Source organism: Balaenoptera ricei, chromosome 1 (genome assembly GCF_028023285.1).
Source record: "Balaenoptera ricei isolate mBalRic1 chromosome 1, mBalRic1.hap2, whole genome shotgun sequence".
Taxonomy (NCBI): Eukaryota; Metazoa; Chordata; class Mammalia; order Artiodactyla; family Balaenopteridae; genus Balaenoptera; species Balaenoptera ricei.
Window position 1 is genome coordinate 50,928,709 of NC_082639.1, and position 24,816 is coordinate 50,953,524.

At 33.4% G+C, this 24,816-nt stretch overlaps 2 protein-coding genes across 4 annotated transcripts in view; one reads left to right on the forward strand and one right to left on the reverse strand.

The window, feature by feature from the left end:
- LOC132350016 (cytochrome P450 2J2) overlaps window positions 1–24,816 on the reverse strand; it is a 155,558-nt gene that overhangs the window by 23,471 nt on the left and 107,271 nt on the right. The window lies entirely within an intron of this gene.
- HOOK1 (hook microtubule tethering protein 1) overlaps window positions 1–24,816 on the forward strand; it is a 64,230-nt gene that overhangs the window by 12,849 nt on the left and 26,565 nt on the right. For 2 of the 3 annotated variants that reach the window (XM_059898966.1, XM_059898983.1), the window contains exons 3-9: window positions 548–620; window positions 3,366–3,416; window positions 4,708–4,840; window positions 12,100–12,167; window positions 13,350–13,412; window positions 14,354–14,437; window positions 19,613–19,779. In XM_059898966.1, coding sequence (XP_059754949.1) covers window positions 548–620; window positions 3,366–3,416; window positions 4,708–4,840; window positions 12,100–12,167; window positions 13,350–13,412; window positions 14,354–14,437; window positions 19,613–19,779 — 639 coding nt within the window. The remainder of the gene's footprint in view (window positions 1–547; window positions 621–3,365; window positions 3,417–4,707; window positions 4,841–12,099; window positions 12,168–13,349; window positions 13,413–14,353; window positions 14,438–19,612; window positions 19,780–24,816) is intronic. The other variant, XM_059898976.1, reaches the window with a different exon arrangement.

The following is a 24,816-nucleotide window of genomic DNA, read 5'->3' on the forward strand; positions in this document are numbered from 1 at the left end:
AAATACATAAAAATTTGATATAGCAAGTCTTTGTCTTGGCCATCAATGTCAGTATTGGACTTAATACTAAACTTTGCCATGTACTGGTGTCACTTGGGGCAAATTATTGTCTTATTCTCAGTTCACTGAGGAGTAAGATTGGGGATAATGGATGCTTTGCCAAGTTACTATGATATTTAAATGAAGTAATATGAAAAAACATCAAGCACAGTGCTTGATACATAGTAGACATGTTAAAATGTTTTCCTTTTTTTTCCCTTTAGGATTGGGATTTTTACATCTACCTACCAGGGTGCCTAGTATGAGATATTTAGTAAATGTTTGTTAAATTGAAGATGTTAATGACTTAATTAATTTACTATGAGAGATTCCAAAAGAAACCCTTAGGAATAACAAAAAGTTCAGTGGGTTCATTTTAAATAATATTTACTTTTCTTATTAAAGACAGGCTTTAGGATGGAAAATAACTTTGAATCTGTTGATTAAATTTGGTATTTTTCATGTAATAAAAACATTTTAATGTTCAGCATTTGTATTCTTGTTGTAGTGATGTAGCTTGGTTCAATGAATCTTGGTTAAGCCGAATTAAAGAGGATATCGGTGACAACTGGAGAATAAAGGTATGTAGAATGAATGCTAGAAGTACTTAATCCAAACAGTGGTCTGAAATTAGCACTAATCTCAACTAAATCTTATTTTTTAAATTAACTGAAGGGTACATTTTATTGTGTATAGTTTGAGTTTTGACACTTGTGTATGTTCTTATACCATCATAATTAGATATAGAACGTTTCCATTAAGCAGAAACATGCACGTATGCCCCTTTCCAGTTAATTCTCACTCTTGACTTGGCCCTGGGTGGCCACAGGTCTGCTTTCAGTCAGTATAGGTTTAATTTCTGGAGTTCCGTATAAATGGAATCAGATATTATGAACTCTTTGATATTCTTTTACTCATGTATTGTTTTTGAGACTCATCCATGTTGCCTGTATTAGTAGTTATTTCTTTTTTTTTGCTGAGTAGTATTTCATTACACTGATTTACCACAATTTGCTTAGCCATTCCCCTGTTGATGGATGTTTGAATTGTTTCTGTTCTTTCTTCTCTAATATTGGTAATTTATGTCTTTTATATTTTCTTCCTTGATAAATCTGGCTTGATGTTTTTCAATTAAAAAAAATTTTTTTTGAAAAGAACTAGCTTTTGTTTTCTGTTTTATTGATTTCCTTTCTCTTCTTTGTTATTTCCTTTCTTCTTTACATCTGCTCTTTTTCTTGCTTCTTAAGGTGAAAGCTTAAGTCATCAGCTTTAAGCACTTTTCCCTAGTAGTAAGCAATGCCTTAGCCACATCCCACACATTTTAACATACTGTGTTCTTATTTTCATTTAGTTCAAAATATTTGGTAATTTCCCTTGTGATTTTTCTTTTGACCCCTGGGTATATTAGAAGTAGGTATTTCAAATTCTAAATATTTGAGGATTTTCTACATATCTTTCTTTTATTTATTAATTTCTAATTTAATTCCATTTTGTTTTGAGAACATACTCTGAATTCTTTTACATTTACTAAGACTTATTTTATGACCTAATATATGGTCTGTCTTGGTGAATATTCCATGTGCACTTGAAAACAACATGTATTTTGCAGTCCTACAAATACAGATTATTACAGCTTTGTTGATAGTACTGTTTACTTCTTTTATATCTTTATTGATTTTCTGTCTGATTATTCTATAAATTAAGGGGGGAGGAGTCCTCAGATCTCTAATGATGATTGTGGATTTGTCAATTTCTCCTTTCAATTCTAATTTTTTAATCATGTAATTTGAATCTGTGTTATTTGGTTTATATACATTAATTTTTTATGTCTTCTTGTTGAATGAATCTACTTATCACTATAAAATGATTTATTTTTATCCCTGGTAATATTTCTTTTTTGGAAGTCTACTTTGTCTGATACTGATGTACCACTCCCGTTTTTTTAAGATTATTTTTGCCTATTATATCTTTTTCTCTTCTTTAGTCTCTCTGTTTGTTTATATTGAAAGTGATGTAGAAGCCTAATAGTTAGGTCTTGCTTTTTTATCCATTGACAATCTCTTTATTTTGTTCTTTTTTAAAAAAAATTATTTATTTTCATATATTCCTGTTATTTAAATCCTTGAACATTTTTTAACTAACAGTTTTAACTTTTTTATCTTCTAATTCTTTCATCTCTCATTTTTAGGCTTGTTTCTATTGACTGAGTTTTCTCCTAATTATAGTTCACATACTCCTGCTTCTTCACATGTGTAGTAATTTTTTATTGGACGCTAGACAGTGTGAATTTTATTATTGAGTGCTGGGTTTTTTGTATTCCTTTAAAGAGTGTTGGACTTTGTTCTTACAGGCAGTTAAGATACTTGTGAATCAGTTTGATCTTTCAAGGTTTGGGGGGATGGAAGGCAGATCTAGAGTTATTTTCTCTTCTAGGGCTAGGTTAGACTCACTACTAAGCTGTGACCTTTTTGGGGTTTTTAGTGAATGCTTGTCTGTATTAGCATAGTCATGATCTCTTCACTCTGACTGGTGGGAATTTCAGCAGTTTCTGGCCCTGTGCAATCTTCAAGGAATTGTTCAGTTTATAGTTCCCTAGATTGTTGTTTCCTTGGAAATTATTTTTGTTTAATCTCATTGAGTTTCACCCATGCACATGCAAATTAGTATTCAGCCAAAGAGTCAAAGGGACTACTATGGAGATTTCTTTCCAAAGCTCTCACCTCTTCATTTATCTGCCCTGCAAATCCCAACTACTTCGACCTTCCTGAACTTCTGATGTCTATCTTCTCAACTCCAGGAGAACATCAGGCTTTGTTTTGTTTCCACCTCCCTGTGCCATGGTATGAAAATTGCCTCTAGAGAGAAATCTTAGACTAGTGTAGGGCTCATCTTTTTTGTTTTCCTTCTCTTAGAAATTAGAGTTCTATATTGTCTTTTGGCTAAAGCTTGAAAACAATATTCCTTGTATTTTGTCCTGTTTTCTAGTTGTTTGTGGTGGAGAGTAAGTCTAGATCCAGTTACTCACTCATGACTGAAGGGGTGGACATGCTCATAGCTAAATCTTTTAAGTTGGTACTTGAGTTCGTTGTGGCTCACTTTAAATACAATCACTCTGGTTCAACTATCTAAGGAAGAAGACATTTTTTCTTTAATCAAACTTTGAATAAAGCTTTGATGTTTAAAAATCATGTATTTGTATTTATAGAACTCTAATATATATTTTTGTTGTCATTTTTATCAGGAAGTTTTTATTGTATTTCACCTTGACATATATTTTCTTTCATTGTTAATATTAAATAATTTATTTCTTATTTTTCCTCCATTAGGCTAGTAATTTAAAGAAGGTACTTCAAGGAATTATGGGTTATTACAATGAGGTATGAAAATCATCTCACTTTGTTTAAATATAAAATACTCTGTGATAATTATATTGACACTGAAAAATGACTTGGCTTTTTGTTTATAACATTTTACTGGTATATAATTCATAATTGAAATATATTATGATTTTTCCATTTTTAGAACACTCAAATTTTGTTAACATAAAGGGGCTAAAAAGTAATATATTGATTTGTAAAATAATGTTTCTATATTGATACTCTTTAAATTGATTTTTTTCTCAAATAAAATTACTTTCATCTTTATATAATTTGATTTTATGCAGTGCTATAAAGTAGACCTTATAACTAAATTAAAGTACTTTTCTATTTAAAGCATTGTTTTGATATTTCTTTCCAGTGTAAATAACAGCAAAGACATACTATGAAATTATGCTTGTGCAAGTGAATTGGGAAAAAATGCAAAATAAAAGTAGTATTAAAGTCACATTAGATAATGCAGTATTCAAGTGATTTGTTTTTCTTATTCAGCATCTTAAGACGTTCTCTAGCAGGATTATTTGATATAAGAAAGTTTATTGTTTAATGTGTGAAAGCTTTTGGTTTGGTTTTGCCATTAAAGAATTTTGTTTTTACTTTCTAAAGTTTTCATACAGTTGAACTTGTAGTTTCTTCCAAATAATTTTAGAACTAAAATTTTACAATTCATTAATGCCTAAAACTCATTTTGAAGTTTTTTGGTTTTTTTTAAATGGCAAGAATACTTTTTAGTATCTTGAAAAAAACAATCTTGGGAATTCCCTGGCAGTCCAGTGGTTAGGACTTGGCACTTCCTCTCCCAGGGTCCGGGTTCAATCTCTGGTCAGGGAATTATGATCCTGCAAGCTGCATGGTACAGCCAAAGAGAAAAGAAAAAAACAATCTTAAAAAAAAGATAGAGCCAGGAAAGATTAATCCATTAGATTTGTTGTTCATTTGGTTTACTTTGGTTCTCTGTTCATTGAACATGTATCAAAATATTATGAATTTTCTTTGACTTAACTCTGTTTATTTTTTTATGGAAAGGCATAAGTTTTATCATAATTGATCTCTCTGACAGTGGGGTAAAGAATATTTGTTATAAAACCATTTTAGTTGCTTTTGGTTGGTTCTCAAAATTTTGGGAGGTTGCTTGAACTTTACTAACTGGTTTTAGTCAATAATTGTGGGTTTATCATTTGTTAATTTATCTGAGTCATTTCATGAACCCATTTTCCTTGTAATAATTCCATGTAGTCAATTCTCTGTAGCCTACATAAATGAGTGATCTAATTTATTTTCAACACTGCAGTTTTTGGGACAACAGATTTCTGAAGAACTTATCCCTGATTTAAACCAAATAACTGAATGTTCAGATTCTGTGGAGCTTGGGAGGTTGCTCCAGCTAATTTTAGGTTGTGCTGTCAACTGTGAAAAGAAGCAAGGTAAGTGAATTTCAATCATTTGAGGATATCTACTTTCTAGAGACAACCTACATTGCTATAGGAAATCACATAAAAATGTACTATTGTAGGTTGGTGGAAAGCACACTGAAATGTAAGCCAGAAGATCTGAATTCAAGCACAGCTCTGCCATTAAAAAGCTATAAATCTTCAGTATCCTAACTGTACCTGGATTCTGAGATTCGTATTCAGTGGCTAAATAAAATGTACTTTAATTAGGTTAATTCAATCAATGCTTAGGACTTAGTGGATATTCAATAAAAATTGTACTTATTTATTTGATACCTTATCTCTTTAACATGTGAGAGACAGAACCTTAGGTTGATTCAGATTTTCATAAATGATTATGCAGCTACTAAATTATAATCCAGGCTTCTTCAGATGATATTCTGCTCTTTTCAGAAGAATGCTTCCAAAGTATCCTCCAGATAAAGATAAGCAGTCTGATGATATGAATGGAATTGGGGTGCTATATTGGTATATATGAACGTAGTGATCCATATCTTGCTGAGTACAAAAAGAACATCTTTGGTTGAATGTAATGAATAAAATGTGAACTGAACAGACCAAGGTCTACTTCCTTCAGGGGCTTCCATCAATCTGGGTGATGACATTTTTGATGCTGATGTTTTTTGCATGCTCATCCAAAATTGGCCGTAGGACATCACCTTTATAAAAGAATGTTGGGTGCTGAAGTTTGTAAAACATTTTAAGTCAGAACCTTAGAAAACACATTCAGTGTTATCTAACTAATGAAGAGAACATATGAGACAAGATAAATTCAGTAAGAATCAATTCAGGAAGGAGAAAAATGAAATACATGAAATCAGCTATAGTTTATCATAAAAAGGGGTTTGGGTATCAGAAAACTTTCATATTAGTCCATCTCTATTATTAACTGGCTGTTTTTTTTCTAGGGCAAGTCAGTACTTCTCCATAGGCTTTTATTTCTCATAGATAATGTCAAAGGTCTCTATATTAGGGTGTTTCTGTTGTTTTGTTTTTTTTTTTAATGAAAGTAAGAAACGTTTTCTTGTGGAAAGTTAAAACTTCTATAAATTTTTAACTACAAATTGACAAATAGTAATTCTTTTATGAATTAGCAATTTTCTGTTATCGTGATCCTTTTTATTTTTCTATTTAATGCTTTGTTTCTATTTCAATTACTGGTTATTTATAACATCTTTTTGCTTAACTTTAGCATGTTTGTTGGTTTTAATAGTCTTTTTCAGAGAACCAACTTTGGGCTTTGATTCATTTTCTTTGTACTATTTAATATCTATTCTGTTATCTCATTGCTTCTATTGTGAATTAATCAGTTCTTTCTATTCTAAGCTATAATTGATGTTTCAAGCTATAACTTTCCCTTAAGTTTTGTTGCCTCCTATAAATATTGATATAATATGTAGTATTTTCATAATTTAGTTCTAAGCATTACTTAGCAATTTTGACCTCAGATTTTTAAAAGGAGGCTCAATTCCTGGGTACATAAATAAAAGTTTAGCAAGTAATAAATATAAAGAAATAGTTTAATTTTCATTATTTAGAAAGTCAGGATTATCTAATTGGATTTATTTTTGGAGGTATGTGTCTGGGGTCTCAATTTTTAGGAGTGAGCAGATAAATGGAAAAAAAACTGGTGTAGTAATTTAATTAAAATGTAAAACCAAAACACATCCATAATATAAACCACCTTCCACATATTTATACTTTTCAGTGAGAATTGATTTTTCAAAATGATTCAAAGGTATTGCAGCAGTCTTAATCTTGAAAGAATTAACTAATTTGGTTAACAGTACCCTGTTTATCTTGGTGTGGAAAGAGAAAAATTTTATGAAGGTTTCAGTAGACTTGAAACACTCCATTATCCAACAAATCCAGTTAAAAGAAATCATTCCATTGCTTGTGCCTCATCTAGTTAATTCTCCCTCCAACACCCCCCCCCCCATAGAATTTAGTGGTCGGGTGCATACCAGAATCTATCAGAATTTTTTTCCAGTACTTGGCTTCACAAATAAAAGAAAGATTTAGAGAACTTTTAGAAGTCTTCCAGAAGTATCATTAAAACAATAAAAGTATTAGAAAATAATAAATCCTTAAAATTTTTGGAAAATTGTTTTAGGTGGAGAACACACAGTTGCTGTCGATCTAAACCTGCAAATACAGGAAAAACTCTTTCTCATGATTCATCACTTCTAATTGTGACAGAATCAACTTATTGCACTCCCACACGTGTGTGTGTGTGTGTGTGTTAAGGTATAAGGATCTCTTTAAGGTGAGACTTGGTGAATGTCGAGCAGGTGTTTGTAGGAAGCTGTGTAAGTCTGTTCATTGAAAACCTTCCTGAAATGAACTAAGTAGGTGATAAATGAAACTTTCTGAGCTTAGATCTTAAGAGTTCACTGAATACAGGCATACCTTGTATTATTGAGCTCTGCTTTATTGTGTTTTTCACAAATTGAAGGTTTATGGCAACCCTATGTCCAACAAATCTATTAGCACCACTTTTCCAACATCATTTGCTCACTTCATGTCTCTGTGTCACATTTTTGTAATTCTCACGATATTTCAAACTTGTTCATTATTGTTATATTTGTTATGGTGATCTGTGATCAGTGCTTTTTGGTGTTACTATTGTAATTGTTTGGTTTTTTAAAAAAATTAATTAATTTATTTATTTTTGGCTGTGTTGGGTCTTCGTTTCTGTGTGAGGGCTTTCGCTAGTTGCGGCGAGTGGGGGCCACTCTTCATCACGATGCGCGGGCCTCTCACTGTCGCGGCCTCTCTTATTGCGGAGCACAGGCTCCAGACGCGCAGGTTCAGTAGTTTTGGCTCACAGGCCCATTTGCTCCACGGCATGTGGGATCTTCACAGACCAGGGCTCGAACCCATGTCCCCTGCACTGGCAGGCAGATTCTCAACCACTGCGCCACCAAGGAAGCCCTATTGTAATTGTTTTGAGGCACCATGAACTGCAGCCACAGTAACATGGTAAACTTAATCAGTAAATGTTACAAATGTTGTGTGTGTTCTGACCGCTCCACCAACCAGCCATTCCCCCATCTCTCTCCCTTCCTCAGGCCTCCCTACTCCCTGATACACAACAATATTGAAATTAGGCCAGTTAATAACCCTGCAGTGGCCTCTACGTGTTCAAGTGAAAGGAAGGGTCCCACATCTCTTACTTTAAATCAAAAGCTAGAAATGACTAAGCTTAGTGAGGAAGATATGCCGAAAGACAAGATAGGCCAAAATCTAGGCCTCTTCCACCAAACAACCAAATTGTGAGTATGAAGAAAAAGTTGTTGGAGGAGATTAAAAGTGCTGCTTCAGTGAACACACCAGTGATATGAAAGCGAAACAGTCTTATTGTTTATATGGAGAAAGTTTTAGTGGTCTGGATAGAAGATCAAACCAGCCACAACATTCCCTTCAGCCAAAGCCTAATCTAGAGCAAGGCTCTGACTACAATCTTGTGAAGGCTGAGAGAGGTGAGGAAGCTGCAGAAGAAAAGTTTGAAGCTGGCAGAGGTTGGTTCATGAGGTTTCAGGAAAGCCATCTCCAGAACGTAAAAGTACAAGGTGAAGCAGCAGGTACTGATGTAGAAGCTACAGCAAGTTATCTAGAAGATGTAGCTAAGATAATTAATGAAGGCCACTATATTAAACAACGTATTTTCAGTGTAGACAAAACAACCTTTTATTGGAAGAAGATGCCATCTAGGACTTTCATAGGTAGATAGGAAAAGTCAATGCCTGGCTTTGAAGGACAGGCTGACTCTCTTGCTAACGTAGATGGTGACAGAGTTGAAGCCTGTGCTCATTTATCATTCTGGAAATCCTAGGACCTTAAGAACTATGCTAAATCTAATCTGCCTGTGTTAAAAATGGAACAACAAAGGCTGGGTGACAGCACATCTGTTTACAACATGGTTAACTGACTATTTTAAGCCCACTGTGGAGACCTACTTCTCACAAACAAAACCATTCCTTTCAAACATTACTGCTCATTGACAAAGCACCTGGTCACTCAAGAGCTTTGATGGAGATGTTCAACAAAATTAATGTTGTTTTCATACCTGCTAACAAAACATCTATTCTGCAACCCATGGATCAAGAAGTAGTTTTGACTTTTAAGTCTTGCTATTTAAGAAATACATTTTGTAAGGCTATAACTGCCATAAATAGTGATTCCTCTGATGGATCTGGTTTTCAAAGTACATTGAAAACTTTCTGGAAAAGATTTACTATTGTAGATGCCATTAAGAACATAGGTGATAAGAGGGTTCCCTTTTCTCCACACCCTCTCCAGCATTTATTGTTTGTAGACTTTTTGATGATGGGCATTCTGACTAGTGTGAGGTGATACTCATTGTGGTTTTGATTTGCATTTCTCTAATAATTAGTGATGTTGAGCATCTTTTCGTGTGCTTTTTGGCCATCTGTATGTCTTTTTTGGAGAAATGTCTATTTAGATTTTCTGCCCATTTTTTGATTGGCTTGTTTGGGGTTTTTTTGATATTGAGATGCATGAGCTGTATGTATATTTTGGAGATTAATCCCTTGTCGGTTGCATTGTTTGCGAATATTTTCTCCCATTATGTGGGAGAAAATATTGTCTTTTCATTTTGTTTATGGTTTCCTTTGATGCATAAAAGCTTTTAAGTTTAATTAGGTCCCATTTGTTTATTTTTGGTTTTATTTGCATTACTCTAGGAGATGGATCAAAAAAGATCTTGCTGTGATTTATGTCAAAGATTGTCCTGCCTGTGTTTTCCTCTAAGAGTTTTTATAGTATCCAGTGTTACATTTAGGTCTTTAATCCATTTTGAGTTTATTTTTGTGTATGATGTTAGAGAATGTTCTAATTTCATTCTTTGACATGTGGCTGTCCAGTTTTCCCAGCACCACTTATTGAAAAGACTGCCTTTTCTTCATTGTATATTCTTGTCTCCTTTGTCATAGATTAATATACCATAGGTGTGTGGGTTTATCTCTGGGCTTTCTATCCTGTTCCATTGATCTATATTTCTGTTTTTGTGCCAATACCAAACTACTTTGATTACTGTAGCTTTGTAGTATAGTCTGAAGTCAGGGATCCTGATTCCTCCAGCTCTGTTCTTCTTTCTCAAGATTGCTTTGGCTATTCGGGGTCTTTGTGTTTCCATACAAATTTTAAGATTTTTTGTTCTAGATTTGCAAAAAATGCCATTGGTATTTTGATAGGGATTGCATTGAATCTGTAGATTACCTTGTGTAGTGTAGTCATTTTGACAATATTGATTCTTCCAATCTGAGAACATGGTATATCTTTCCATCTGTTTGTGTCATCCTACACTGTTGGTGGGAACGTAAATTGTTACAGCCACCATGGAGAACAGTATGGAGGTTCCTTTAAAAACTAAAAATAGATTTGATCCAGCAATCCCACTCCTGGGCATATATCCAGAGAAAACCATAATTTGAAAAGGTACATGCACCCCAGTGTTCATTGCAGTACTATTTACAGTAGCCAAGACATGGAAGCAACCTAAATGTCCATCGATGAATGGATAAAGAAGATGTGGTACATATATACAATGGAATATTACTCAGCCATAAAAAAGAATGAAAGAATGCCATTTGCAGCAACATGGATAGACCTAGAGATTATCATACTGAGTGAAGTAAATCAGACAGAGAAAGACAAATACCATATGATATCACTTACATGTGGAATCTAAAAAATGATACAAATGAACTTATTTGCAGAACAGAAAGAGACTCACAGACTTAGGAAACAAACTTATGTTTACCAAAGGGGAAAGGTGGTGGGGAGGGATAAATTAGGAGGTTGGGATTAACATATGCACACTACCATATATGAAATGGATAATCAACAGAGACCTACTCTATAGCACAGGGAACTCTAATCAGTACTCTAATAACCTATATTGGAAAAGAATATGAAAAAGAATGGATATATATGTGTATGTATAACTGAATCACTTTGCTGTACACCTGAAATGAACACAACATTGTAACTCAACTATACTCCAATGTAAAATAAAAACTTTTTAAAAATGTTTCCCTTGAGGGGAAAAAAAGAACATAAGTGATTGATGGGAAGAGGTCAAAATATCAACATTAACAGGAGTTTGGAAAAAAACTGATTCCAACTCTCATACATGACTTTAAGCAGTTCAAGACTTCAGTGGAGGAAGTAACTGGATATGTGGTAGAAATAGCAAGAGAACTAGAATTAGAAGTGGAGCTTAAATGTATGACTGAATTGCTGCCATCTCGTGAGAAAATGTTAACAGACGAGTCGCTTCTTATGGATGAGGAAAGAAAGTGGTTTCTTGTGATGGAATCTACTCCTGGTGAACATGCTGTGAAGACTGTTGAAATGACAGTAAAGAATTTAGAAATTACATAAACTTAGTTGATGAAGCAGCAGCAGAATTTGAGAGGATGGACTCCAATTTTGAAAGAAGTTCTACTGTGGGTAAAATGCTATCAAACAGCACTGCATGCTACAGAGAAATTGTTTGTGAAAGGAAAGGTCAATTGACATGGCAGACTTCACTGTTGTCTTATTTTAAGAAATTGCCACAGACACCCCAGTTTTCACCACCACCCTATTCAGTCAGCAGCCATCAACATCAAGATAAGATCCTCCACTAGAAAAAACGATTACCATGCGCTAAAGTCTCAGATGATGGTTAGCATTTTGTTAGCAATAAAGTACTTTTTAATTAAGGTTTGTACGTTGTTTTTTTAGACATAATGCTATTGTCACTTGATAAACTACAGTATTGTTTAAATATAACTTTTATATGTACTGGGAAACTAAAAAATTCATGTGACTCACTTTATTGTGATAATCGCTTTATTGGGGTGGTTTTCAACTGAACTGGTACTATCTCTGTGGTATACCTGTGCATGTGAATTCATCTCATAATACTGAATATTTAACAAGAGGAAAGAAATTGTTATAATTGTTTTAACATTAATTGCAATTTCTTCTCTTTTTCTTCCTTGTAAGAAAATTAGAGGTTTTCTTTAAAACATTTATAGATATTTTTATGAATATTTTCAGTTCTGCTTATTTGTTTACAATGGACATATTTTTGTGGTAAGTAATATACTTGCATAAAGAATTATGTGTAGTGAATGAATTTTTATGTTGTTAATTGACTAAATTTCTATGGGTAAAGAGTAGGGTTTTTTCAGATCTGATTTTTTTTTTTTAAATCATAGAACATATTCAAAATATAATGACACTGGAAGAGTCTGTTCAACATGTGGTCATGACTGCTATTCAGGAGGTAAGTTATATCATGATCACATATGTATGAAAATCCTAAACCCAATTATATAAAACTATTCATATAGATTTTATGGATGTGTATTTCACTGCTCTATAAACGAGCCCTTTGTAGTAGGTTTACTTATCTTTGGCTGTTGTGTCCTCCCTTCTTTATTTTCCCCAAAAATTTCTTATAAGGACTTCAAGCCCAATTTTAGTACCTCTGCATTTTAAAAGTTAAATTAACATTGTCAGTTTCCTTTAAATAACTTCAACTAAGCAGGATAAACAGCCTCTTCCCAGTTAGGAGTTTTTATAACTTCTCTTTTTTTCTGCCAGGTAGAGTAATCTTTTCTGAAATTTTAAAGTGTGTGTGTGTATGTATCTCATATGCATTTTCCAAACGTTAGAACCGTGAGCAAACATAGTGAAAATTAGGTTTCAGAGCCAGATAACCTGGATTCAAGCCAGTCTAGTTATCTAAGTTGTACCATAGAGATTCAGAATTCATTCGGTGCACGTTCATTCTTAAAATCAGACCAAAAGGCTGAGATGAAGTCAAGTGAAGAGGAGGCCTGAGGGAAAGTTGAGTGAAGGGTTAGTGAGGAAAACATAGTTTGGAAGAGGCATGACTTAGAGGGAGACAGCATCTAGGACCTTAGAAGTGTGTATACTCTGAGTTTGCATTGCTGGCTTGAATTCAGAACATCACTATGCATAAATCTGCCTTTCATATGCAGAAAAGTTATTTTACAGGATCCTTTTTTTTTTCATATAATTGTAACTCCTGCTTTTGAAATGACTTCTCAAATTAGGAATTTTGCCACATCACTCATTTAAAGCTCTATTTTTAAAGTGCCAATTCATGTTACGGAAGAATAATTTTTTTTATTATGTGATGTGTTCAGTTTTACCTAGTAATTCATCGTTTAGAACTTGCATTATAATTTTTCAGTACATTAGTATTTTAAATATATCTAAATATTTCAAGCACATTTTACTTATGTCCTCACTAATGTAATGCTTGAACATTGTGTTATTTAGCTTAAACCTCTATTCATTTTTTATTTGAATAATATGAGGATCATCAAATTAAGGCAAGGAAAAATTAAACATAAAGCATTTTACTGTCCTTTCAAGTAAACATAGTTTTTTACTGTGTAAATCTTTATTGTACTTAATTTTACTATTTTAATTCTAGTTGATGAGTAAAGAAATAGTGAGCTCTCCTACAAATGATGCTGTTGGAGAATTAGAGCAACAGGTTAGTATTTTAGTATGTGAGGAAAATGTTGCAAACAGTGATAGAGTTCCTTTGTCAATTACTATCTTAAAGGCTTACATAGGAGACCACATACAAGATTATTTTCTTCCATGAAATTTAGATAGTTTATTCTCCTATAAGATCTTAATTGACTATTATTATGCATTCCTTCATGAATGCAAGTAGTGTTCATCTCCAGAGTTTTTAATGATCATGTTTGAAGAGATGAGTGGCATTAAACTTCCCTGACATTTGTTAATACATATGTGGCCCATTCTGTATAGTTACATAATTAAATAGTACTTAAAAATTCTGCTGAATTCTAATTTATCTAATAAGGAAACATGATTTTTGTCACAATTGCTTTCCTCTAATGTTGAAGAATTAACTCAAAGGTCCTGTACTCAAGGCTTCTTTCCCTGGTTGTTTTACACAGTTGTTTTACATGGAGGAAAAGGCACACTCCTCCTCTATATAACCCAGTCTGGGTTATAAGGGGAAGGGTAAGAGGAGAGGTAAATGCATCAAATACTTTTCCTGTTATATTTTTGGACATCTGACTTTCATGAGTGTCACCAGCCATCTCAAGAAGTATTTCAAATTAAAAAAAATTTTTCTATAAAAATTTTATTTAAATGTAAACATGCTGTGCTCTAAATTTTTTTCTGCGATAAAAATAAACAGTTCATCCTCTAACACTCTGTTTTAAATATTTCACAAAGATTTACGTAAAATTTTATTTCTGTGGGACCTTAGCCTTAAATGTTAATGAGACTCTGTTGATATTATTTACACAAAACAACATATTACTACTTACTTGTTAATAAGTAAATTTTAAAAGCATTTCCAACATCAGTGTATATATGTGTTTTGATAAAAATATATTTTTCAATTTGTTTCAAAATGTGATTTACTAAGAGTTAGGACATTTTCTATTTCAGCTTAAAAGGGCCCTGGAAGAACTTCAGGAAGCACTAGCAGAAAAAGAAGAACTGAGGCAAAGATGCCAAGAACTAGATATGCAGGTATGGATCTGAGAATAATTTCCTCTTTAAATTTACAAGAGTCTTATTTTAATTAATTAATTAGTAAAGTGTTTTGGAGGTTGGGTTTCATTTCATGGAGGGACCATTGAAAGGGTCTGTTATAGGCTTGACTATTCAAACATGAACTTTATAATTTTTCTTTTAGAGTTGGAAATTGCTTGCTTAACTACTTCACTGAGAGGGTCATTCTAATTGCAGAATTTCAACTGCTTAGATGACACCTTAGTTTGTTGTTTTGTAAAGAGGGGAAACTAAAGTATCTACTTTATAGGGTATGAATGTTAAGTGGGGTTCTTTATGGAAATATTTAGAAGGGCTTGACCCCCAATAAATTTGAGATCCAAGTTTGTTTTGCTAACACGTATGTGTATATGAACACATGTATGTAATTCTTGGGTTCATATGCACATACGTGTTAGCAAAATAAACTTGGCATGAGAGACAGTAGTTAACAGTTAAAGGAGTAGATTGTCAAACCAGGCTGCCTGTATTCAGAACCTGGTTATGTTACTAGCTGGTTGTATATGCTCAGGCAAATTGCTTAATTTCTCTATACTTCATATTTCTCTTTTGAGAAATGATGTGTTAATAGTATATATCTCCCAGAGTGAAAATTACATTTAAATGAATTAATATACATAAAGCACTTAAAGCAGGGCCTGGCGCATAAGGACTGTGTATATGTTTGCATGTATTTTTATTATTGTTATATGAAAATGCAAATGTGAAAATTATGCAATAAGTCTCGAAAAATTATACAAAGATTTAAATGTACCATCATATTATGCTGTATGTAAATTGCACTTTTCATTCAAATAATGAGCTACATAAATAATTGACTCTCTGAAAAGTGTGAGGACAAGGAACAAAGGTTGTGGTAGGATTATCCTTGCTTGATGAGATAACTATCTAAAGTGATAAGGCTGGGTAATATTTCTAATGTTCAAGGGTCTGCAAATAAGGAAACGAGAAGTGACTTGGTCAGGGTGACTCAGCTCCGTAGGGCAGTGACAGCACTAGAATCCAGATCTTCTAATGCCATCTTTAAACATCACTCCTCTATGTTTGAACAAAGCCAGTGTTTATATTTGAATGAAGCTAGTGTCTCAAAATTATGAGAACGTCTACCTTTTCTCCTTTTTTCTTTCCTAACCACACTCACCTCGCATATATATCATCACATATATGCACAGACTTGCACAGCATCAGAGATGTTTTATTTTCAAGTAAGATTATATCCTCTCTCCAGAATACCTCATATAAAGAATAGAGGATTGAATCATTCAGATATTAACCAGTCTCATGTAGGATCTCTGTACAGTTTTCTGAGAAATTCTTATTCAAAAAAGAACACAAAATTCTGTGTTAAAACATTTCAGTGTTTGTAACACATGATGGAGAGTATGTGATGATCTGATTTTAGTTGAAAAGTGTAGACATCCCAAGTTTTGGCATTTTTAATTCCAGTATCAAAATAGAGTCAACCCTCAACTATCTGCTACACATGTGAAATGAATATAATCAAAACTGCATATAATCAAAACAAAAATAATTAATTTAACATATGAATTTCACACAGGTGTATATGATACATACCCCAATTTTATAAGGAAAATTATTTTTGAAAAATGTTTACTTTTAATCATATGTCACTTGAGAGTGATTTTAAAATTTGGGGGAGAATTCTTTTTTAATACCCAACCAAAGGAACCAAAAAAGAAAAATAAGTTGCAAAGAATTTCACCGAGGGCAGGTGAACAAACAAAAGGGCATAACCTAATGAAGTTAGATTAAAAGCTAGTAATCAAGGAAAGAAGCAGGCATATGATGTTGACAGAGGTGCTGCACGGCAGGAACCTGCTGTTCTTCCTTCATCCCCAGCCCACTCAGGGGAATCAACAAAAATCTTGAGACTTCTCACAGTAATGTACCCAATCAGAAGGAAGTTCATGCTATGAGTCCTTCATTTTCTTTGGACTGGGGAAGAGTGGAAATGATGGCTAAGAAGAAACCAAGGGCCTGACTCTTTCTGATAGGAACAAAGGCTGTAGGGCCACACACTGAATTGGGGAAACAGTCTGATGCCCAAAGGAATTTCTCCATGGGAATGGAATATACTTCTCACCACCCTGGTATGAAGTACTTAAACCTCAGAAGTGAGAGCCTAGCCCAGGTGTTACAAAAAGATTGTCCGTTGTCTCAGCTGCCCCCATGCCGCCCCCGCCCCCCACCACTATCTTCCTTGACCATTCACAAGGCTATATAGAGAGGTGGAGAAAAAACAGTCCCAACTGTCACCCAGAGGGGAGAAGATACTGGGCCATGGGTTACAGTGGAAAGGGTGTCCAAGAAGTCTTCAACACTATGCCAGAACAAACAGGGTATCTTGACTGCCCACAGAACATGAACTAGATGAAAAGAATCAAAGCATGACATCTCTGTGAACATTACAGGCTAAAACCAAAAACAGATACGAGCATGTAAAAGACAACAGCCAAGCTTAGAAAATAACTTTCACTTCATTTAGTATTACAATTTCATAAGAACACATCAATAGAATAGACTAGGTGGTAGGACAACAAAGTGAAGATATAAAAGGAAATTGCAGCTAGATAGAAACAAATCAGTGAATAATGTTTAACACCAAGCCTTACCCTAGTTAAGCTATCAGACTTCAAGAATAAAGGAAAAACAACTCAGTCAGTCAAGTAGAAAAGGTAAATCACCCACAAAGATAAGAAAATCAGGCTCCCCTACAACTTCCATGCCGGAATATAGAGGAGCAATATCCACAAAATGCTGAGGCAGGGAAACAGCATTAACTGAGGAGTGCAGGTGCAAACTCATGAGCCCTTCTTGAAAAAAAAAAAAACTACTCATTGACACAATCCAGTTAGCAAACATGTTTTAATCAGAATAAAGAATGCAAGAACAGAGGAGATTCTGTAGTGAAAGATCTGGTGATGAAGCTCGATCCATTTAAATAAAGATCTGTGTGAGGTCTGTGTAAATTATGGTTATAGATACTGGGACAACTGAAATTATGACTTACTAAGTCAGGAGTAAGGCCTGATTATGTGTACTTTAAAAAAAGAAAGAAAGAAAAAAATCCACATGAGAATTTGATGTAAAGTTTTAAGAAACTTTCATGTAATTTTGGTCCAAGATGATTATGGGGCCTTGGGGCAAGTTAGGACGGGTTTATCAACCGCTCTTTACCTGCCTTCCCCAGACATTATTCATACCACCTGGCAGCAGTAGGTAGCACTGCTTCACTTACTGCAGTAACAGAGGCTGGTTATTCTTGCTTCTAGTATGTTAGAGAAAAGCATACTTTTACCCAGCATTATATAAGATTCAATGAGGCAGTGATTTTCAAACTTAAGGTGTCTACAAAGTATGTGTGACTGGGCACAATGTGATAAAGAGGACTCCAGCTATAGAAGTTTACTTTATATTTTAATTTTTAAAATAAACAATTATGATAAAAGTATTAAGTCTGAGTGATGTGAGAATATGAGTATTATTTTTGAGCTTTTTTTTTTTCTTTTTTAGCATTTTGAACTTTCTGTCTCTTTTAAATAGCTCAGAGAGAGACAGAGACAGAGAGAAACAGAAAGGGACAGAGGCAGGTACAGAGTGAACCTAAACAAAATATCACCATGGCATCTTGTTAAAAGAGATGCCTAGAACCACCACTGGACACTCTAAGTCACCCATCTGGGATGGGTCCAAGGAATTCGCATGTTTAATATCCCCCTCCTTCATATCTGTGATAAAGGTGGCTCTAGAACCACAATGTAAAGCATGGATAAGAACAAGGTTGGTTACCACTAGGTATTGAAAACTAAGTTTGCCCATGCTCCTCTCCCTTCTTCAGGGGATTCTTACCCAGTTTGAAGACGGGGTATTATTTCTCCTCTACCAGTCTTTTTACAACAGCCCCTACCTTCAAGCTAGAACGAGATATTCTTTTCTCTGTGGGCCCCCACCCCCCATAGTATACTTCCACCAAAGCACCACATTTTCTGTCCTGTAATTGTTTACATTTCTGCTGTAGGGATCTTAAAAGGGCACAACCTCTCATTCTTTTTTGTATCCCAAACACTTAGGATTGTACATGACAGGTCATAGTCACTAGACTGCTTGCATGACAAGAATGGATGCATGCATTGAACTTAGGAAGAGAAACTGTTTCCTCCTAGTCTGTCTGGGAACAGTTTCCCAGCCTTTGTTTGTGTTTCTCATTTGGAGGACAGTGTTTGTAACTTGCCTACACTGTATTTAAGACTATAATTTGATTTTAATTTCCTGTTATTAGCTTGGTGTGTCAATATGTAGTCCCATTCCCATAACTAGACTGAATTGATTATAACTTTTGAAAGTATAAATAGCAAACTTGTGCAATAATATATTGTAAGTTATGGGAGGTCAACCTTTTTTCAAACTAATCTTAATAAAATCACACATAAACTTCTGGTCTTATAAAAGGTCACAGCCTTAGCTGTAAATTTTTAAAGATGTTTTTAAATGAAAAAGAAATAAGACTGAGAGAGCAAATCATGCTTGTTAACATAAATATGTAAGTAAAATTAAAAATGTATCAAGGACTGATGTTGATGTGATTCTAAAGTTACATGTTTGTATCCATTTTAAATAGTTTCAGTGTGCAGTTGCATTCAATTCAGGTTTTTGTTACTGATTCATTAACTAAATAATGTGCCTGTTGCCTGAAGACATGATATGTAACTGATAATTTTCTACCAGGAACCTAAAATGGTAACTTTGTATATATGTGTTTATATTTTGGCTTACTAGGTAACAGCATCCTAAAAATTTATACCTAAAAGGGAAACAAATTAATTTTTTGAAGTTCTTTGGTATTTAGAGATTTTAGAGACTTAGAAACATTTTCTTCTCAGAACTAAAGCAAGCATAACATTTGAAAGATATTCTTATATGTATTAACTCTGTTTTCTCTGTATTAAGAAAGTTGATTTCTTCTGACCCAAATCTCCTAGACCCAGAACTCCAGAGTTCTAAGGATCCTTAGAAATTATCTAGTCTGCTTGACCAAGCTATTTAATGGCTTGGTCAGATTTATTCTAAGCTTTTTTGCTGTTGATGCTTATGTTTGTGTATTTGTTTTTTTAGGTGACAGCACTTCAAGATGAAAAGAATTCACTAGTTTCTGAGAATGAGATGATGAATGAAAAACTTGACCAGTTGGATGGCTCTTTTGATGATCCAAATACAATGGTTGCAAAAAAGTATTTTCATGCACAGTTGCAACTAGAACAATTACAGGAAGAAAACTTCAGGTAACATTTGTAGTGGAAATCATTTTATACAGTTTTATTAAAATAGCTAAAAAATCATAATATCAACAACTAATTATTAAGCATTACAAAGCATGTTTAGGATTAGTATCCTAAAAATACTGTTGAGAATACTGAATGGTGTAAGTGGTTCCTGCCCTCATAGGGCTAACGGTCCAGTTTGGCAAGTAGGATACATATGTAAAAAACAAAACAATTCAAAATACTGTGTGATACGGGCCAAATGAAGGCCACAGGCAAGTCCAAGAATAGTTTAAAGGAGTGATTGCTGAAGCCTGGGGAGAAGGGGGAGTTTCTTACATAGGAGAAGGAACTTGATAATAAATGGAAAAAATGTAAATCTTAAGCTAAAGAAGATGCTTTTCATATCAACTTTTATATTTCTTCTTTAAAAAAAAAAGTGTACATCTAACCTTTAATAAAAATTGATTGTCTCTTATGTGCTTACCACTGAGCCTTGCACTATAAGGCCTTGAGAATAGGTGCTCCAGTTGTACTGTATGTATTTTTGTTGTTGTTACTTTATTTTGATATGATTTCAAAGTTACCAAAAAGGTTGCAAGAATAGTATAAGGAGCTCCTTTATACCTTTCATTCAGATTTGACAGTTGTTTTACAGTTTTCTTCATTTGCTTTAGCAGTCTCTTTACATAATCATATATATATATATATATATGTATGTTAGTTTTTGGAACCATTTGAGAGTAAATTGGAGACATGCCCCTTTACCCCTATATACTTCAGTATGTATTTCCTAAGAACCAAGATATTCTCTTATAAATCACAGCATAGTGATCAAAATTAGTGAATTGGTCATTGATACAATATCATTATCTAATCCACAGATCATATTCAAATTCCAGCAGCTATTTCAGTGTCCTTTATAGGTAATTTTTTTCTTGGTTCAGAATCTAATCCAGGATCATGCATTGCATTTAGTAAATGGATCCATTTATTGATAGTAATGGATATTCAATGGACAATAATTCCATTACTGTCATCATTTGTTTTGATGCTTAAATTGTCCCAGATTTGACCACTGAGAAACCTTTCAATTTCAACATGTTGCTATCCTTTGAGTATTTTCTTACTTTCTGGCACAACAAAATGTTCCAGACTCTTCTTGTTCTTCCTCAACTCTAGAATCAGCCATTTCTCCAAGAAACCCTGATTGCTTTTAGTGGAGAATGTTATTTAGAAACAAAGACCTATGCTCCAGATGAAATTTTCTGTCATTTCTTCTGAGCCGCCTTGGTGTACAGAGCTAGGAAATACGCTTGCACAGGTTCATACCAGTCCGTGTTCGCACACGTCCGTATACGCACATATCTGCATTTATTTTCATACCTACAATTATGAACAATGAGTTCATCTTATCATCTTCCATTTTAGTCCAGTGACTTCAGGGTTCATTCTGATTTTCTCCATTTCCATATTGTAACTCCCTTCTCCAACAGTGAGAAACCTGGCTTCCACTTTCCTCAGTACATTTTCTCATTTACTCAATCCCAAAACACATAGGAAGTAAGAATTGCTAACCCATACCTCTGTAAAAAGCAAACTAATACTAGACTTCAGTACGTTTACAGTTCTTTTTTTTTTAAGATGACATTTGCATATTGTGAAATGAATAAATACTGAGTACAATTTGGCGTGTTTTAACAAATGCATACATTTTTGTAACTCACACTTTTATTGTTTGATAGATCATTTCTATCACTACAGAAAGTTCCCCTATGCCCCTTTCCAGTTAATCCCTATCTCCCAGAGAGTAATTACTCTTCAGATTATTTTCCACCATAGATATGTTTTCTCTCATCTAGAACTTCTTATAAATTGAATTGCAATATGAATTCTTTGGCGACTGGCTTCTTATGCTCAGCATATTTGTGAAATTTACAGATGTTGCTGAATATATCAGTAGTTCATTCTTTTTTATTGCTGAGTAGTATTCCATTATATGGAATTATTTCTCATTATGACACATTTTGCTTATTTATTTTCCTTTAGATGGGCATTTGGGTTTCCAGATTTTGGCTAATATAAATAAAGCTGGTATGAACATTGGAGTATAAAACTTTTTGTGAACATATTTTTTCATTTCTCGTTGGCAAATACATGAATGAACTGGTATTGCTGAGTTACACATTGTGTTTAATTTTAAAAGATACTGGCAAACCATTTCCCAAAGTGGTCATATTGTTTTACATTCCCACCAGCAGTGTTTGCTACTGATTGCTCTAGTTACTCTGCCTGTATAACATAACTTGGCTTTATCAGGCTTTTTAATTTTAGTTATCCCAGGGGATGTGTTAAGGGTGTTGAATTGTGGCTTTAATTTGCATTTTCCTGATAACTAATGATATGGTAAGTCCCTTTTCTTGTGCTTATTGGCAATATATCTTACTTTGTGAATCGTCTCTTCACACTGTTAGCCTACTTTTAAATTGGGTTGTTTGTCTTTATTACTGAGTTGTAGGAGTTTTAAAAAATATATATTCTGGATACAAAATCTTTGTCAGATATACAAGTAGTAATATTTCATCCATTCTGTGGCTTGCCTTTTCATTTTTCAAATGGTATCTATGAAAGAGTTAAAGTTCTTAACTTCGATGAAGTCTGATTTATCAATGTTTTTAAGATTAGTGCTTTTTGTGCACTGTCCAAGAAATCTTTGTCTACTCCCTTGTCATGAAAATACACTCTACTATATTCTACTAGAATCTTTATAGTTTTAACTTTCACATTTAGGTCTGTGATCCATCTTGAACTGATTTTTTGAAACTAGTGTGAGGTGTGGATGTGAAGCTTTATTTTTATTTTCCTTATGAGTATTTAGTTGTTCCAATATCATCAGCTGAAAAGAAATTTATTTTACTCTGTCAAATTGCTTTGGCACCTTTGTGAAAAATGATACAACCATAAAATTTGGGTCATTTTCTGGACTCAGTTCTTTCCCATTGATCAATTTTTCTATCTTTATGCCTATAAGACACGATTTTGATCACTGTAGCTCTAGAGTAAGTCATTTAAAACCAGGTAGTGTGAGTATTCCAACTTTGTTCTTTCTTCTCAAAATTTGTTTTGGCTATTCTATCCTTTGCTTTTTTAGTCAGTTTCTGTAAAAACAACAACCTTTTGTGATTACGATTTGGATTGTATGTGATTGATACCTTAACCATAATGAGAATTTCTGTCTGTGAATGTAGTATCTTCGTCTATTTAAGTCTAATTTCTCTAGCAATGTTTTGTTGTTTCCATCATAGTTTTATGTGTGCCTTCTGTTAATTTTATTCCCAAATATTTAATTTGTTTGCTGTTACAAATACAATTAAAACATTATTCTGAAAAGTTACTGCTAATATATAGATATACAATTGATCTTTGTATATTGAAACTTTTATCTTGTATCTTGAAACTTGTGTCTTGTATTTTGAAACCTTTCTGTCTTGCAAAGTTTCTTAATTCCCTTACTGATTCTTCTAGTTGTTTATTTAAGTAGAAAATCCTAAGGAATCTGCAGTTACCTTGTCTATTAATAGAGCTTTACCTCTTCCTTGTATTATTTCTGCCTTGTATTTATCTTCTTTGTTTTGAGCAAGAGCAAACATCTTGCTTTGTTCTGGGTCTTAGGAGAAAATGTTCAGTTAAGTACTGTCAATTATGAAGCTAGCTGTAGAGTTTTTAAATTTGCTTTTTTATCAGATTGAAGGAGTTCCCCCTGTATTTCTGCCTTGCTACAAGTTTTATCATTAATTGATGTTGATTTTTTGTCAAATGACTTTTCTGCATCTTGAAAAGATGGTTTGGTTTTTCTTTTTCACTCTTTTAATATGATTAATTTTTGAATGTTAAAAAATCTTGTATTCCAGGGGAAACCAATTGGTCATATTTTATTATCTTATATACATATGACTGGATTTGGTTTGCTAACATGTTGAAAGTATTTTTGTGTCTGTCTTTATAATAGATATTGGCCTGTAACTTTTTTCTCTTGTAATGTCTTTCAGGTTTTGTTATCAGAGTTTTGCTAGTCTCATAGAATAATTAGGAAGTATTCTCTCCTCCTCTATTTTCTGAAAGAGTTTATGTAAGAATATTATTTTTTCCTTCAGTATTTAATAGAATTTATCAGTAAAACAATTGGATCTGTGGTTTTCTCTGTGAAAGGGCTTTTAATGGCACATGTAATTTCTGTAATGGGCTTTTCAGATTTTCTGTTTCATCTTATGTTAGTTTGCTAAATTGTTTTTTCCAAGGTATATGTTTATTTGATTTAAGTTGTTGAATTTATTGGCATAAAGTTGTTCATAATATTCTATTAATTGTCCCTTTAGTGACTGTAGGAGCTGTAGTGGTATTTCCTTTTTCATTCCTGATACTGGTAATTTGCGTTTTCTCTCGTTTTTCTTGGTCACTCTTGCTAGAGGTTCATCAATTTTATTAATCTTTTCAAACACCCTTTATTAACTTTCCATATTGTAAGTTTTAGATCTCTGTTCTTTATTTATTTTACTTCCTTTGGATTTAATTTGCTCTTCTTTTTTTAGCCTCTTAAAGTTAGATGATTGATTTTAAGCCTTTCTTCATTTCTAAAATTAGCCTTTAAAGCTGTAAATTTTCCTCTAAGCACTGATTTAGCTGGGTCCCCAAAATTTGATTGATTGTGTTTCTATTATTATTCAGTTTGAAATATTTTCTAATTTCCCTCGTGATTTCTTCTTTGACTTGGGGATTATTTAGAAATGTGTTGTTTAATTTCTAAATATTTAAGTCTTTTCTACAGACTTCATATTGTGACTGATTTCTAATTTAATTTCCTTGTGGTTAGAGAACATATTCCATGAGACTTCAGTCTTTTAATATTTATGATACTTATTTTATTGCTCATTATATGTTGTATTGTGGTGAGTGTTCCATGTGTACTTGCAAAGAATGTGTATCATAAATATTAATTATATCAAACTGGTTAATAGTGTTATGCAGATCTTTTCTGTATTTTTACTGACATTTTTGTTT